The 17,930-nt window shown below is 45.2% G+C and overlaps 1 protein-coding gene across 2 annotated transcripts in view; it reads right to left on the minus strand.

Moving 5' to 3' along the window:
* The window catches only part of SEL1L3 (SEL1L family member 3), a gene marked incomplete at both ends in the record, with an annotated part of 96,458 nt that overhangs the window by 38,381 nt on the left and 40,147 nt on the right, over nucleotides 1–17,930 (minus strand). For both annotated transcript variants that reach the window (XM_082837924.1, XM_082837923.1), the window contains 2 exons: nucleotides 6,551–6,730; nucleotides 8,415–8,626. In XM_082837924.1, the coding sequence (XP_082694050.1) occupies nucleotides 6,551–6,730; nucleotides 8,415–8,626 (392 nt within the window). The remainder of the gene's footprint in view (nucleotides 1–6,550; nucleotides 6,731–8,414; nucleotides 8,627–17,930) is intronic.

Consider the following 17,930-nt stretch of genomic DNA (forward strand, 5'->3'; position numbering starts at 1 on the left):
CTGGCTGGCTCTGGGGCCCATAGTCCTCACCTAGCTGCACCACCCTGTGAATGACTCATGCATCTGGGAGAAGCAGATGGGGGCTGTTTCATTGTCTCCCCTTATACATAATGAACTCCATCTAACAGTGTCGTGAGAGGGGTCTTGGCAAAGGCCACGTTTGCAGGGGACCTGGGCAACCATGCATCACTCTGAAGAAGGAGCTCTTTTGTCTTTTTTTTTTTTTTTTTTCCTGTACGCGGGCCTCTCACTACTGTGGCCTCTCCCGTTGTGGAGCACAGGCTCCGGACGCGCAGGCTCAGGGGCCATGACTCACGGGCCCAGCCACTCCACAGCACGTGGGATCTTCCCGGACCGGGGCGCAAACCCGTGTCCCCTGCATCGGCAGGCGGACTCTCAACCACTGCGCCACCAGGGAAGCCCATCTTTTGTTTTTTATATCACTGTCTCCTGACCTAGCCCCTTCCTGCTTCCCTCGGTAGCACCATTGAGCTTTGCAGTAGAGCAGGGCCATTAAGAGCACAACTTTTCACATCAGACCCAGTGGACATGAATTCTAACTCACCACTAACTACCTGTGGGCCTTGGGCCACTGACTTTATTTATTTGAGCCTTAGTTTCTATATCCATAAAAATGAAGCTTAGAGTGGTATCTGCTACATCAAAAGCACTCCACCTATTAGCCATTATTTTTTATAGTGTGAAGAGTTAGTAACAACCAGGTTCAAATCTAGGCTCCACTACTCATTTGCTGTGTGACTTTGGGCAAGTTCTTTGGCTTCCCTGAGTCTCAGTTGCCCCATCTGTATAATGGGAACAATACTTGTACTGACCTCATAGAGTTGCATGAGAGTTAAATGAGATTGTTCGTGAAGATCTTAGCAGAGCATCTGGCATTTGGGAAGCCCTCAGGAATGGTAACTTGTCATTTTTTAGGTCTTTAGTTCATTCTATCATGTAAAGAGCTGACAGCAGTTTAGAATGTTAGCCCTCCTATTGGTATTTGCAGTTTTGTACAGCTCAAAGCCTTACATTGGGGGGATGAAGATCTATCTAAGAGAATTCGGTGCTTTTGAAGATGGAAGGGACAGATTTGAGGAGGGAGTGCTGGGGCTGGAAACATTTGAGAGCATCACATTGTGTGCTGAGGTCCACTCAACACACATCATATGATTAATTTATACATGCTATAAACTATGTGAGGTGCAGACAGTCTGGCAGTGTTTACAGGTGAAAAAGCTGTGCAGAGACAGACAAGTGAGTGGGATTATCCAAGATTTTATACCCGATGAATGCAGACCTGGGACCTGAACCAGGCAAACTGGCCCTGGAGCCACACCACAGCTGCCTGCCACACCTGGGCCGGTGGTTGTGTCTTCACAGCTCTGGGGTCCCCAGAGTGGCATCCAGCACTGGTCAGAGCCACACGTCCCAGGCCTTCCGTGAAAGCCAACCATCTACAAAGACATCTGACGAAGGAACAACCCCTAAAAGGGAGCGGTGTTGGGTTGTTCATCATCAAACATTTTGAGACCAGGGAATGATGCGTCTCATGGGAAAGTGACCAATCCCAGAAGAAGCTTTGGTGTGGAGAAGGGACGGTGGGGACCATGGTGGGGGGCAGAGCTGGGGAGAAGCTGACAGGGACTCAGAGTCCCAGACTGACCAGTTCTGGAATCTTCTGTGCCTTCCCGGGGAGCTGGATTGTTTTTGTTGCTGTGTTGTAAAATCAACGTCTCTAGAATGAGCAGTTCATAGCCTATACGGTAGGGTTAAAACCGGCTGACCAGGTTAGAGGAGGTCCAATGTCCAGAGACTCTACAGTCCTCAGATGCCCTGGGACCCAGTGTCAGAGAAGGCATCACACTGTCCTACAGACACTGACTCTTCATATGCTTTACTTCCTTTCTCTCTGCTCAGCCTATAGGCTGCAAGGGCAGTGTTCACATCATATCAGCTGTCTGCAATCAATCACAGGAAAGGCAGGATGGAGCACAGAGCAGGGAGGGAGTAGGGAGGGCGAAGGATGTGGTGGAATTTGGACCTGGAGAGAAAAGGCTGTCAGCAACCCCCCATTTTCTGGAGCGTCTGCATTCTCTGAAGTCGTGAGCTATAACACTCCAGCCAGTGTTCCTGGGAACTCAGGAGCAGGGCAGTTTCAGAGCCTACACTTAAACCACTCCTTCCTTCAGGGCCTGTAGATACCACCACGAGGAACCTGCCTCTTAGGGTGTTTAAAATCAGCTATAAGGCTTCCCTGGTGGCGCAGTGGTTGAGAGTCCGCCTGCCGATGCAAGGGACATGGGTTCCTGCCCCGGTCCGGGAGGATCCCACATGCCGCGGAGCGGCTGGGCCCGTGAGCCATGGCCGTTGAGCCTGCGCGTCCGGAGCCTGTGCTCAGCAATGGGAGAGGCCACAGCAGTGAGAGGCCCGTGTACCGCAAAAAAAAAAAAAAAAAAAAATCAGCTACAATGTTTGGCTCCCAGTGCGGGGGTGTAAGTTTTCTTTGTTGAAATTTAACATTTTAGGGATTTTAAAGTAAGAATGGAGGAATATCAGGGGTAATGATGGAGAGACAGGGAAGCAAGTACCCAAGATTCCCCAAACGGGGTGCTCCTCATACAAAGGCGGTGCTGAATGCAAGAGGGGCAGAGTTGAAAGCACTGGTTGCATCAAAAAGCACCAGAGAATCAACGGGACGTGATCGCTTTGTGTTCATCACTGGATACACGGCCCTCTCGTGCTGTCCACCATCCCATCGGTAAACAGTGAGTGCCAACTACATGTCAAGCACAGGGCTGGGCACTGGGGTCACCGACGTGAACAGACAAGGTGGCTGTCTCGGGGAGCTCACAGTCTACTGGGAGAGCTGGCTCTGAGACCTGTTCACAGCACCCGTCATAGAGCAATGGCGGGGATGTGCCCGGGTGCCATGGCGGCGTAGCAAAGGGAAGATCCAAGCAGGTGGTGGTGTCTGAGCCCAGCATCCTAGTAGGAGTGGGGGGTCAGGAGGCAGGAAAAGCGGGGTGGGAGTGGAGAAAGCAAACCAGGCAGAGGAGATTGAGCAGGGCCAGGAGTTGTGGACAGCATGGTGTGACCAAAAGCTTGGCATTGCCAGGGTGGGCAGGCCAAACATGGAATCGCTGAGAGCTGAGGTTGGGGAAGCAGAGAGAAACCAGATCAAGGAATATCCCCTATGCCAAGTGATGAGCTGGACTTAGTGCTTCCGGGTCAGTACTTCTCAACGCTGACTGCATGTTATGCCCATCTGAGGAGCTATTTAAATATACACATGCACATAGACATACATACGCCTATTATATGCCTGGACCCTCCCTCTGTCACTTCAATAAGACTGTGGGTGGAGCCTGTGCAGAGCTATTTTCTGAGTGCCCACGTGATTCTGATGTGCAGTCAGGTTGAGAACCTCCACTGCTGACAGCCGTCTTTGGCCTCCGTGGGAAGAAAATGGGAAGGGACAAGTCTGGCAACAGAAAGGCCAGTTAGGAGGTGAATTCATTTGCCAGGACTCTGCCGTAACAAAACGCCACGGAATGCAGGGCTTAAACCATAGAAATTAATTTTCTCACACTTCTGGAGGCTGGAAGTCCAAGATCAAGACGCTGGCAGGTTTAGTTTCTTCTGAGGCCCCTCTCCTTAGCTTGTGTCCTCACGTGGCTGTCCCCCTGTTTCATCTATGTCCCAATCTCCTCTTCTTGTAAGAACACCAGTCATACTGGAGTAGGGCCACTAATGACCGCATTTAACTTAATCCTCTCTTCAAAGGTCCTAGCTCCAAATGCAGTGTCCCATTCTGAGGTACTGGGGGTGAGGGCTTCAACATATGAATGTAGGGGTCAATTCATTCCATAACTCAGAGTAGAACAGGAGGCTGTCAGAGTCACTCAGGGGAGAGATGATGGAGAGCTGCATGTAACGCTGTTGGGGATTAGAGCTGGTAGGATGATAGGCAGATCAAAGGTGACTCCCCCGTTGCTGGCATGGACAACGGTGTCATTGGTTGAGGTGTCTGTGGGGAATAGAGAGAGGAGGTGGTGTGTTCCCTTTGTGGTATGTTACGATTGCAGATGGGGGTTTTAAGAAAGACCTCAGCCTGAGAATAAGATGTGCATGTCATCCGTATGTGGAGGGCAGTTGAAACCAGGGATGTTGATGAGACCCCCTGCCCTCTAGAAGGTGTAGACAGAGAAGGCTGAGGACCAAACCTTTCAGAAGAGTAAACTCTGAGATGCGAAGAGAATGAAAGGAATCCATTTGTGATTCAGCCACAAAAACAAACCAAAAATAAAAAAAAAACCCTATCATCTTCTTTCTCTTGAACCTGAAGCAGAGTCCCCCTAAATCATAAAGAAGTGACATGAAGCAAGATTATGAATAAAGAAGATAAAGTTGATGGGAACCACGAGTTACATAAAAGAGAAAATGAAACAAGAATCAAGAAAGAAGTTACTGACGGATCCTTGGTTTGTTAATTAGGGGTCTGGCTTCCCACATCTCCTCATTTGTTATGTGCTGCTGGTGAATTAATAGATCTCTCAACAAAAGGACATTTCAATCAATGTATGACACCTGCTTAAATTCTCAAGAAACCATTAATTACACATTCTTAAGAAAATGAGCTATGACACAACTCTTCTAACTGTATAATTCCTATCTATGATTCTTGATCACACGACTTTCCAGCTGCAGGATGGATCTTCTCTATTCATCTTCTCTGGTTCTGACCAATTAAACATTTTCTTTCATAATCATAACACTTCATGGGCCAAATCTTCAAAAGAAAAGGAGCTTGTTAGCAACATACCATCTCCCCTTGCTAAGTTATGCTGCATTAGAATTCCTAAAAGTATAATATACACATACAGGGCTTTGTGAACACATTCAGGCTTAGCAGAACAATGGCAATATTATTTTGTGCCTTGATTTTGTTTGAATGTGTTTTCAGAAGAATTCTTTAAAAAAAGCCTTTATCAATTAATAAATAAATTCCTGTCAAACTGAGGTCAGATTTTGCACACAGCCTATATATGCTGAGAGAATACAGATGACAATGATAAGAGTGTGTAAGTTTATTCAGAAGAAATCATTATTTTCTAAAAGAATTAGAATGTCTATACAGACAGTCTTTGGGCATTTTATAGCTTGATTCGTGTTTAATGTTCACTGACAACATGTATCTTTGAGTCATTTATTTCATAACTGTACAGCAGCCACTGTAGATTTCTTTTCCAGAAACCATTCATTTCCAATGATCAAAGCACAAGTTTCCTCCACTGGGGGTTTCTGACTGCAATACAGGAGCAGCACAGGGAAGAGTGAACGGTCTGGTTCCCAGTTAGCTGCTCTGCCTAAAATTCCACAATCCTGCTATCCATCCAGACTCACCAAGCATAAGGGAGAAAATTAAGGGTTTACGGCCTAAACCAGGGCCAAATCTGACCATGCAGTAACCTCCTGTCTACGGCTGCACAAACCCAGGCACCCCATCGGTTCATATATTGTCTTCGGCAGAGTTGAGCAGTTGCGATAGTGACTGTGAAAGCAGAGCCTAAGATATTTACTGTCTGGTCTTTTGCAGAAAAACATCGCCACCTCCTGGTACAGACTACTTGCACTTAACTCAACTACCTCAACTGCTGTGACCATCAAAACATCTTAAAACCATTCTGAAGAAAGAGATACAGAAAAATACATGCCAAGAAGCCAACCACGTCATAGTCTACTCCTGCTGGATGCAAATTACATCATCTAAAGGCAGCTTTCTTTTTATTCTTACGCTGTCACCTTTATACACCCTTTTATTCATGGTCCCCCAAACAAACCATCAGTTGGTCCAATGTAACACGTTGTTTTCTGGGCAGATGTGAACCACTGATTTCTTTGCCTAGTGAGTCAATAAGACGTGGGAACCTGCAAAATTAGGGGCTGGAGTTAGTGCCCTTCTTCCAGTCCTTAATCCAGGATGGGGCAGGATCTTCAAACATCGCCTGCTGTCCATCACCTGTGAGCACTGAGGCTCACGTGATGGGCAGACGCTTCTCAAGGTGTCCGGCAGCGGGAACGCAGCTAGGGATGGAGCATCTTCGTTACGGAGACCTCGCTTGCTGGTGACGTATTGAGGAGCCCTTGGCTTACTGCCCTCGCTTAATTTGACTAACATCTCCAGACCCCACCACTTTCACGTGGTTTTGGAACAAAGACAAAATGCCTATGTTTCTGGTACACATTTTTTTCAAAATCAAAATCTGTCCAGGGCCGTTATCTACCCTCCCCATACCGGTCCTCTCACTCATGAAAAGCTTTTCACGCTTTTCACGCATAGATATAGGATGGTCCTTGCATTCAGCCTGAGAACACACTGAGGAAATAGGAATTGGAGAATGCAAGAAAGCTTTTCTCTCCATTGGATTATGCCTGTACTCTACAGGCCAGCAAATAAACCAGCCACAAGTGCAGACGCTTAATAAAACTGTTCAGGAAGCTCTAGTAAGCAGGGCCATAACCGTTTCCACCCACTTCTGCCTCGTACCTGATCTCCTTGTAGCGTGTGCTGGTCAAGGGGTGTCTTGGTGGCAATGTTGCTGTAGTAGGCGTAGGACAACTCCCAGTCCAGGGGGTAGTGATCAATACCCTGGTAGTGTTTGTACCCAAGGTTCATCGAAGACAGCCTCTCACTGCCCTGGCCTCCAACCAAACTATACAACATGCCCTGTTAAGAAGAAATGGACAGTGTTCACAAGATTATAGAAAAGGGTCATAAAATCCTCAACACAGAAAGGTCATCTGGCCTCACCTCTACATATGAGCCTAGTCATTCCAGAAACCAGTTAACATGCCTTTTTTTTTTTTTTTGCAGTACACGGCCCTCTCGCTGTTGTGGCCTCTCCCGTCGCAGAGTACAGGCTCCGGACGCGCAGGCCCAGTGGCCATGGCTCACGGGCCCAGCCGCTCTGCGGCATGTGGGATCTTCCCGGACCAGGGCACGAACCTGTGTCCCCTGCATCGGCAGGCGGACTCTTAACCACTGTGCCACCAGGGAAGCCCTTAACATGCCTTTTTTAAAAACGTTAGAAAAGAAGACCCAAGAGCTTTCTAATGGCTATCTGTCCTCAATGTCTAACAGCTGAAATTTCCTTTGTCCTTTTCTCAGTAAAGATTGGGAGTCCTCCCCTGACTTATCTCACAGCATCTCTTTATGTATCTGACAACTGTTCTAAGGACCTTGGTCCACCTCAGCTATGTCACCTTCGGTCAGATGATCTGTATAGTGGGCCACGTCCCAACCTCACACTCCCAGAACGCTAGTGTTGGGAAGGGTCTTTAGAGATCGACTGGTCCAACCATCTCATTTCAGAGTTGAGGAAACAGAGGCTCAGCAAGTTGAAGTCATATGTCCTTGGTCAACCAGCTATTTTGTGACAGAGACGGGGCTAGAACCTTCTACCCTCTTCCACCTCGGTGGGGACTGCCTCAGGGACTTGGGAAAGCATGCCATCCATCATGAGTTTCTACAGCCAGAGACACACACAAAGAGGTCAAGTGAAAGGAACACAGAGCCACCTGGGAAGGTCTGAACAGCCTGAGTCTCTTCAGATCCAGGATGAACAATCCCATGAGCACAAACAAAACACTAAAAGTGACCAGGGACCATTTAGCAGCACTTCTAAAAATGCGATTCCAAATGTTAGGCAAGTTGCATAATAAATTTGGATTCAATACCACAAAACCGTCTAGTATGACATTTATTTTAATGACAGGAGGCTGGATGTGACAATACTTTGCTTAGAGGTCCAAATGATTTCACTTAGCTAAAACGTCGTACGGGATGCTGGACCCAGAGCCAGGAGAGTTACAAGAATTGGGTAAGAGGCACCTGTTCTTGAATGACTGGGATTCTGTTAAGCCTTGTCCAAACTATTCCTTAGACAGTATACCAATCATATCCCCTGCTGTGTCTAGAAATGGATAAAGTGCCCTTTTTCACTCACTGACGGCGGGAGATCCTGTATTTAACACAGCCTTAGGTTGTTTTTCTTGAGTGTAAAGTGTTTTTTTTTGTTTGTTTGTTTGTTTTGCGGTACGCGGGCCTCTCATGGTTGTGGCCTCTCCGGTTGCGGAGCACAGGCTCCGGACGCGCAGGCTCAGTGGCCATGGCTCATGGGCCTAGCCGCTCCGCGGCATGTGGGATCTTCCCGGACTGGGGCACGAACCTGTGTTCCCTGCATCGGCAGGCAGACTCTCAACCACTGCGCCACCAGGGAAGCCCAGAGTGTAAAGTTTTTAAAGGACTCCAGGGAAAATGAACATGCCCAGTTCCACCCGGGGCATGAGAGCCTTACTCTGCAAATATAAGGCAGGTAACTGATGTTCCTGGAGCCTGTGAAATACTCTACCTGCAGCTGATCCCGAGGTACGTTTAATCCAGTTTCATAAAAGACTGCGAGGTAGTAGGATGCTTTATGGTATCCACAGCAGCTGGCATCCATCAGAAAGGGGACGACAGAGCTAATTTGGTGAAGACCATCGACAATGGAAAGTCTCTTTACAGCCTTCTCGAATATCCGCCCACCAATTTCTAATACGGATTCACTTTGGTTCCTCAGCACTGTAAATAACACAATTCACAGAACACACAATTAACTACCATGGGGTCGACAAAATAAGTGGGAACAGCCAACTAAATCACCTGAGTTATTAATATGGTTGGTCCTGCAGTGACTTGATATATACCAGCTTCTGGGGAGGTAAATCAAACCCGTTGCGGGTGTCATTCTGTAAACAGCTTTTCCTTTGGCACTAAATGACAGCTTAGTATCTTGGAGGAAAGGATGTGCCTTCTACAGCTGAGAGAGCGCCTCAAGAGAGTAATTTACCCAGCGTAACTCACCACCAAGTCAGGACCACCGTAACTGCCAGAGAGATTTTTTTTTTTTCCCTCTAAGACTCTGAAGGAGGGTGTGTTTTATCTCAGAAATAGTTCCTAGATGCTGCTGTAAAAAGTTGAGCACAAGAACCTTTCTTATCATCTTTTGCTTCTGGTTTTCCTGGTGGGTTTCTAAATACAATAAAAAGAATGAGTCAACTTTTATTGAGGGCCTATAAAATGCCAAATACTGGGTTGAGTGTCTTATGCAAATTATGTCATGTAATCCAAACATATTTTAAGAGGTAAGTACTATTATTGGCGTCCTCATTTTTCAGATGAGACTGAAGCCTGGAGAAGTCGACTAACTTGTCTGAAGTTACCAAAGCTGGCAAACGGCTGAGCCAAGCTTAGAATCCAGCTTGGTAGGTCACAAAAGCAAGATCCCTACTCACTCTGCTCCACCTACCTCCTGATTAACCGGCAGCCAGTTGTCTTAATAGGTACCTTGCCACCATGGGTAGAGACCTCTTTTACGCAACTGCCTTAAGCTATGATACTTCCTTTTACCTAATTCTCCCATAAATTGTTAAACTCCTAAGTCCAAATGGGCAAGTTATATGGTCCTATAATCTGTTACAGTCTTTTAAAGTCCATCTACATTATTCATCTCTCGTTTTATTAATTCAGCCAATGAACGTTTACAATTCTATTCTGTGCATCTACTAGGTCTATGTTACAAACAGCTATATAGGATTGCATAGGTACAATTTCCATTTAAAAGATATGGTCCATTTATTTAAAACTAAAATTTTCTCCCCCCTAAGAATTATACTCAACATTTTTCTTTGATTTTCTTCATTCCATCCCAAATTAAAATGTTACTAACAACTTCCAGGAGGCAACAAGAGACTCACTCTATCAGCGCTCCATCAAGGAATGAACAGAGATGAGTTTCCAATGCGGGAAAACTCTCGGTGAGAGGATTTGAGATTGAATTTAAGGGCAGTTCCTCAGCAGAGGTTGACGCCTCTTCCGAGGCATCAACACAGAAGCCAGTGGGATCCACGGATGAAATTGTGAAACCCAAACCATTGGTTATGAGCTAATGCCTATCCCTTTGGGCACACAGGCAGGCTGGCTGCCCCTGGTAGGGGGGCACAGGCCTTCACTTGCTGAGCTGTGGCAAAGGAGCCCACCTACCCCCTCACCCAGAGCTAAGGCAGTCCCATCTCCTGGCTCCTGGAACCCCACACCTCTGCCCTCTCCAGGCTTCTGAGAGGCAGCAGCTTGGATCTGCTGTTACTTACTTTTCATCCCAAGAGGTAGGTGCTAAAAACAACACCTTAACTAAACACATGGAGTTTGCTCCTCTGTTTTGTTTTTAAGCCCTAAAGAAATACCTGCTTGTTGTAAAAAAAAAAAAAAACAAAAAAACAAATAATATAGATTTGTATAAAACAAAAACAGAAGTCCTCTCTCTCCCAAACCTTCTTTTTTTTTTTTTTTTTTTTTTTTTTTGCTGTATGCGGGCCTCTCACTGTTGTGGCCTCTCCCGTTGCAGAGCACAGGCTCCGGACGCGCAGGCTCAGCGGCCATGGCTCACGGGCCCAGTTGCTCCGCGGCACGTGGGATCCTCCCTGACCGGGGCACGAACCCGCATCCCCTGCATCGGCAGGCGGACTCTCAACCACTGCGCCACCAGGGAAGCCCCCAAACCTTCTTTAATAGTGAAGATAAACTGTTGAAATCTTGGTGTACATACTTCCAGACTTTTCCTTGGCATAGACAATAATTCATTACACCTCTATCTGCCTATATACATATACATTTTCTTTCCAAAAAGCCCCTATAGGTTTGAACTCTCAACTTTTTTTCCCTTATGAGTGTAATTTTTTATCAAACTATATTTGATTTACAATATTGTGTTAGTTTCAGGTGTAGAGCAAAATGACTCATATATACATATTCTTTTTCAGATTCTTTTCCTTTATAGGTTATTACAAGATATTGAGTATAGTTCCCTATGCTAGACAGTAAATCGTTGTTGTTTGTCAACTTTCTTTTTTAAATTAACCACATACCACGAATACCTGTCCACAACAGTCAGAAGCTCATTCTTCCTAAAGTTTCAGTAGCATTGCATTCTATAGCAGTGCCGTTCTTCCAACCGGTTCTCTATTTTTAGACTTGGGTTGCTTCCACTGCTTTTGCTATAACCAGCAACACAGCAATGAACATCCTCGAGCACTTCCCTCTGCTCATCTGTTGGGATGTTATCTGAATAATCACCCTCTTTTCCACCAGGAGGCCGGGGATCTCCTTTTGGATTCTCCCTTTGCATAGCTGAGAGAAAAATTCCATCCTACCCAACCATGAGACAGGATAAGAACCTTCTCCGCTAGATTTGGTGTGTACTGCAGTACTCAGACGGAGTTGCAAAGTAAATCCTACTCCTACTTATTCATATATTTACTTTTAAATACATACTCATCTCCGACACCCCTCTGTGCACACTCTGAGCAAAGCAACATTAACAGTTTGTTAACGATTCATTCCAGCCTTACCTGCTCTGCCACATTCATCTTGCTGTGCAGTAGAAGCTAACACAACATTGTAAAGCAACTATACTACAATAAAAAATAATTTTAAACAAAGAGCCATTTCACACAAAAAATAAAATAAAATAGGCATTAAAAAAATATCTAATATGATGAGTTTTGCCTGAGTACCCACAGACATGGGCTTTGGGGGCTCAGAGGACAAAAGAGCCTCCAAGCCAAATGGAGGTCCAAATGAAACACTTGCCCTGCTGACCTCTGGCACAGAATCCCAGCAATCATTACTGTGATCGCCCAGGTAGGAGGGCGATCCTTTACAAAGTTCAAATCCTTAGCAAACACACAAAAACACTTTGCAGACTGAAACAGAGGCAGGTTGAAAAACCTTCATTATTTCTTTTACCTATTAAAATTCTTAACTCCCCCCAGACATTACCAATCAGTATTTTCTCTGCAAGAGAATCTAGACAATTTTCTGCACTAGTGAGTATAATAATAAAATAATAATGCTTCTAAAGGAAAACCACTCGTTTTGCACATTCTTTAAAGTCTGAATTCCAAATGTGGCACAACATCAAAGCTCTGATGTCACTGGTGGTATTGTAAAACTGGCGATTTAAAAATCCATTTAATGAAACTGTTAATTTCACCCAACTGGTTTAGCATATGCATTTTTTCTAGTAGATCTATAACTAAAAAACATGCCTTATTTATGGAGATTAATGGAGTAATGAAAACCAAACAAACAAAATAGAAGTAGGAGCCATTTTCCCGTTTTTCTTTCTTCCTACACCAGAAGCTAAGGAAACAAAGGCACCACCACCATTAACTCTTAATCTCCCCGAGTAGCACAGCGTTGTTTATTTTGCTCTTTTTTCCTTTTTCCAGCAATACCACAAGGTCACCATTTGTGCGCTCATCATTGGTTTCTGTTTGTTTGTTTTGTTTTTTTTAATTTTTGGCTGCATTGGGTTTTCGTTGCTGAGAGCGGGCTTTCTCTAGTTGCGGCGAGCGGTGGCTACTCTTCGCTGTGGTGTGCGAGCTTCTCATTGTGGTGGCTTCTTTTGTTGTGGAGCACGGGCTCTAGGCGCACAGGCTTCAGTAGTTGTGGCACGCAGGCTCAGTAGTTGTGGTGCACAGGCTTAGTTGCTCTGCCGCATGTGGGATCTTCCCGGACCAGGGCTCGAACCCGTGTGCCCTGCATTGGCAGGCGGATTCTTAACCACTGCGCCACCAGAGAAGCCCACACTCATCATTAAAAGAGGCAAAAAGCAGAAAATGAGAAGGTAGTCACCTACTGAAGGAACCAGAGCTGCCTCTGATGGAGAATTTGGGAGAAGAAAGGCAGACTTATTCCTTATGAGGGGAATGAGACAACAACAGGAAAGTTATTTTTAGTTTCAAGCTTCCAAAAGGTGTAATGCATCCAGGGAAGAAGTTTGAAAAGGGAAAAAAATGTGAAAGGAGAAAATATCATTTACCCAGAAAAGGAAAGATCTTCACCAAGTTTACTGATTTAAAAAAACATAGCACATCCTTCATTTGCATTCTCATTTGATGAGCTCCACTGGGTTCCCGAGACTCAAAGAAGTGGCTTATTTCTCTCTCAAAAGTAAACTACTTGTACTTTTCTGTCCTGTGCACATTGTCTGGTTTTATACATGTAACTTCTCTCCCTCCCTCCCCCTCGCCCCCTCCCTCCTTCCCTCTCCCTCTTTCTCTCTCTCCGTGGATTTTTTTAAAAAACTATAAAGATGCTTTCTTGAATTAAAAAAAATAAGATAAAGGTCCTTTAATGAACAACAGTGAGCATAGCTCTCAAAGGACACAGGATCCTGGCGTTACTAAATAACCCCATTGTGTTTCTACCATTTCCATGCTCTGCGTTTTAGTCTCCAAATAAACATGGCAATATTTGGCAAAAACAAGAAGAGTTAGAAATGTGGTATAGACACACAATGGAATATTATTCAACCTTAAAGAGGAAGGAGATTCTGACAGATGCTATAACATGGATGAACCTTGAAGACCTTACACTAAGTGAGATAAGCCAGTCGTGCAAAGACAAATACTGTATGATTGCACTCATATCAGGTATCTAGAAGAGTCAAGTTCATAGACACAGAAAGTAGAATGGTGGTCACTAGGGACTGGGGGTGGGGGCAGGGTGGGGAGTTGTGGTTTAATGAGTACAGAGTTTCAGTTTTGCAAGATAAGAAAGTTCTAGAATCTGTTGTGCAATAATGTGAACGTACTTAATGCTACTGAAGGGTACACCTAAAAATGGGGATGATGGAGAATTTTAAATTATATGCATTTTACCACAAATTTTTTTTAAAATTACAGTCCTTAAAGAGGGAGGGTGTAAATATCTAGGGACTCTCTTTTGCAGTAGAAAAATAGAGCTCAATCTTTTGGGAACAACTAGAAGGTGGTGAGCACTCCTGAACTCACTGGGCAGAATGCAGAGGACACGCCTACTGGTTGTAAGCTTCCGACTCTGCACTCCCTGCACCGTTCTCATGGCTCCTTTGAAGTACGTCGTTGGCTCAGAGGGAGAGCAGATGATCCATCTAAAATCACACAGTGTCAGGGGAAAACGCTGCCGTCTGAAGTGTGCACGTGCAGCAGCCTGGCAGTAGAGTTGGCTGTACATGTGAGGAGAGGCTGCCAAGAAAGGGGTGAGTCTGTCGCAAAGAACTAGAAATTACAGGCCATTGTCTCATGCTGTCATATATATATTTTTTAATGCCAGGAAAAAAATAATTCCACCAATTAATTCCCTTTGTGGGAGCTATGGGAGCTGACGTTTTTCTTTGCATTTAACCTAAGTCACTCTCATTCAAAACATGGCCCCATCTTTGTCCTATCCTGGGCCACTTGGTCAATACTTGTCTAGTGAATGAATGAATGGAAGGTTGTGATACGAGTGACTTAAGTTACTCACATGGTTTCATTCCTTATCTCTGTTACTGCACCTACTCGGTTCCTACAGCAAGAATTCTAAGCAGCCAACATTTGATCCTTGAGTCTGTTCTTGTAGCTTATCTCAGATACAAGAAATGTAACATGATGAGGATGTTCTAGTAAAGTCTACTGGTCAACAGGACCAAACAGCTCAGGCCAGCAGCAGAAAACATGACGCAAACATAGTTCCTATTGACTAGAGTTGTCCAAAGCACTCCAAAGCCAGCTAGACACTCACAGCAGGATAAACTTGGATCAAAAGTTATGTGAGGAACCAGGAATAGATATATAGTCACACCAGTCTGACTACTCTTCTTTTTATAGGAGACCAGAGTAAAGATATGTAAATAATGTAATTTTTTTTTGTCCCTCAATTTACAAAATCAAATTTTCTGCACTTCTCTCAGGATTGTTAGAAACTGGGCACAATGTCTGACACCAATCTCTCTCCAGGGTTAACCACAGAGATTATCTAGTTAACTATGATGGCCCCAAGCAAGGGCAGTGTGCCAGGTAGAGATGAATTTTAATGGGTGTAAGCCCTACCTCTGCAGGAGGCCCCCAGTCCCTATGGATGGGACAACGTGAACTAGAAAAATAGGGGGTGAAGGTAGAATGGGAGCCTGAGGTTGGTACTGGAGATTTGCCTACCCTGCCTACCCTCCCTCCCCACCTGCTTCTGGGCCCCAGGAAATGGCAGGGAGAGGTGGAATGCAGGTGGCTGCATGCCCAGGGAGATAGGGGCCCCTCCGGGTATGCTCCCTGGCGCTGATCTAAGCCGACTTGGCACCAGAAGGACCTGACCGGCTGCTTGGGCACCAGCAGTGGGCCCTAAAGTGGCAAATCCGGCTCTGTGCCCCCTCTCCCCCCAGGCATGGGCCCCGGAAGCCTGACCAAGGGCAGCTGGACGCGTGTCTGTGCTGCAGTGTGACAACTCCCCAGCACTGCGGCCCATCAAGTGTCAAGGTTTGGGGGCTCATGATCTGGGTTAATTAGCTCCCTTTCTAGGCCTCCACAGATAATAAAATCATTCTGCATTCTTTAAAAGAAACTTCTGAGCAGTAAAAATAACACAAAAACATTCTTTATTGAGAGTATTTGCTTGAAAAAGAATGTTTTGTGAAAATGATTCACTCCTTTTCCTAATCAGTAAAACTATATTTAAATATATCTGAACTCTCATAAAGCCAGTTTTGGGGTGATGTGATCTTCGCCCGTTTAGCCTACACTTTCCAATATGCATCGCCCTCTTCCGTTCACCTGTCTCAGGGGGCAGTTCCACCACCTCCCAGAAGACCCACGAAAACCCAGCAATTGTCTTTTGCCTGGTAGTAATAGTGTAACACTTACACAGCAGTGATTCTCCACCGGGGCGATTTGACCTCCCTGGCGACACTTGGCAATATCTGGAGACAATTTTTTCTTTTTTTTTTTTTTTTGCGGTACGTGGGCCTCTCACTGTTGTGGCCGCTCCCGTTGCAGAGCACAGGCTCCGGACGCGCAAGGCTCAGTGGCCATGGCTCACGGGCCCAGCCACTCCGCAGCATGTGGGATCTTCCCGGACCGGGGCACGAACCCGTGTCCCCTGCATCGGCAGGCGGACTCTCAACCACTGCACCATGAGGGAAGCCCTGGAGACATTTTTAGTTGTCACCCTTGGATGGAGGTTTATGGGAGGGGACAGAGTGCTGCTGGTATCTAGTGGGTAGAGAGCAGAAATGCAGCTAAACATCCTACAATACACAGGACAGATCCTTCACAACAACGAATCATCCAAAATGTCAGTAGTGCCAAGATTGAGAAACGCTGTTTACATAGAGTTTACTAAGTGCCCATACTCTTCTAAGTGTCAATTCCTTAACCCAACACTACAAGAGAGGGACTATTGTCATCCCCGTTTTGCAGATGAGGAAACTGAGGCTCAGTGAAATGAAGTGGCTTGCCCAAGATCACACAGTTAGTAAGTGCTAAGTTAATATCAGAATCAGGTCACTTGGCTGCAGAGGCTATGCTGACTCCTGACTCCACATGGCCTCCCTTTCCCGGATCCAGGCAGTGAGGAAGTCCCTCAGAGTCAACCCCTTATATCCTTTGGCTCCATCTACATCACTCTGTCCCATTCAGGCCTCCATCCTCTCCTCCCTGGGCCATGCAGTGGCCCCCCTGCTTCCAGCTCCACAGCACTCTAGTCTACCTCCCTCAGTCTCCCACTGCTGACAAGAGTGACCTCAAAAACCCAGATCTGATCACACCTCTAGCCCCTGCTTGAAACCCTTCAGCAGGTCCCTGTCACCTACAAGGTAAAGCTCAAACTTGTCAGGATGGAGTCTGAGCTCTAGTAAGGAACCCTCTCATGTTGTTGATGGGAATGTAAATTGGTGCAGCCACTATGAGAACAGTATGGAGGGTCCTTAAAAACTAAAAATAGAACTACCATATGGTCCTGCAACCCCACTCCTGGACATATATCTGGAGAAAACCATAATTCAAAAAGATACATGCACCCCAATGTTCACTGCAGCACTACTTACAATAGCCAAGACATGGAAGCAACCTAAATGTCCATCGACAGATAAATGGATAAAGAAGATGTGGTATCTATACACGCTGGAATACTACTCAGCCATAAAAAAGAACAAAATAATGTCGTTTGCAGCAACATGGATGGACCTAGAGATTATCATACTAAGTGAAGTAAGCCAGCAGAGAAAGACAAATATATGATATCACTTATATGTGGAATCTTAAAAAAAAGATACAAATGAACTTATTTACAAAACAGAAATAGACCCACAGACATAGAAAATAAACCTAGGGTTACCAAAGGGGAAAGGAAGGGGGTGGGATAAATTAGGAGTTTGGGATTAACATATACACACTACTATAAGTAAAACAGATAACCAACAAGGACCTACTATATAGCACAGGGAACTATATTCAATATCTTGTAATGAACTATAACAGAAAAGAATCTGAAAAAAAAATATATATATATATATATATATAACTGAATCACTGTGCTGTATACCTGAAACTAACACAACATTGTAGATCAATTTTACTTCAATAAACAAATAATTTTAAAAAAAGAATAATCACTCTCCAGGCCTTCTCCAGCTTCCCAAATTCCTTGCACGTCATTAAAAATGACATGCTGTTCCCATCTCTCTGCCTCTACTCTGCCTGCAATACCTACCCCCACCTTGCTTATCTGGCAAACATCAATTGACCCTTCAAGAATCAATCCCAGTGTCACCTCCTCCAGGAAGCCTTCCTGGAGCCCCCTAGACTTCCAAGTAGAACTGACCACTCCCTTCTTTGTGCCTTTGCCAGTTACTCCCATAGCTTTTATTTTTAAAAATGCATTACCATTTTTCTTTGCTTTCAAGTCGGTCCCTCAAGGGCAGAGACCTTGTACTATTTTACTTACCTCTGAAGTCCAGCCAAGTAACTGAGCAGTCACTGAGCAAATATCAAATGAACCAAAGATGAAATATCTTGTATGGTTTGAATTCTTT

Source organism: Leucopleurus acutus, assembly GCF_964270905.1.
Source record: "Leucopleurus acutus genome assembly, chromosome: 4".
In the NCBI taxonomy this organism is placed as follows: Eukaryota; Metazoa; Chordata; class Mammalia; order Artiodactyla; family Delphinidae; genus Leucopleurus; species Leucopleurus acutus.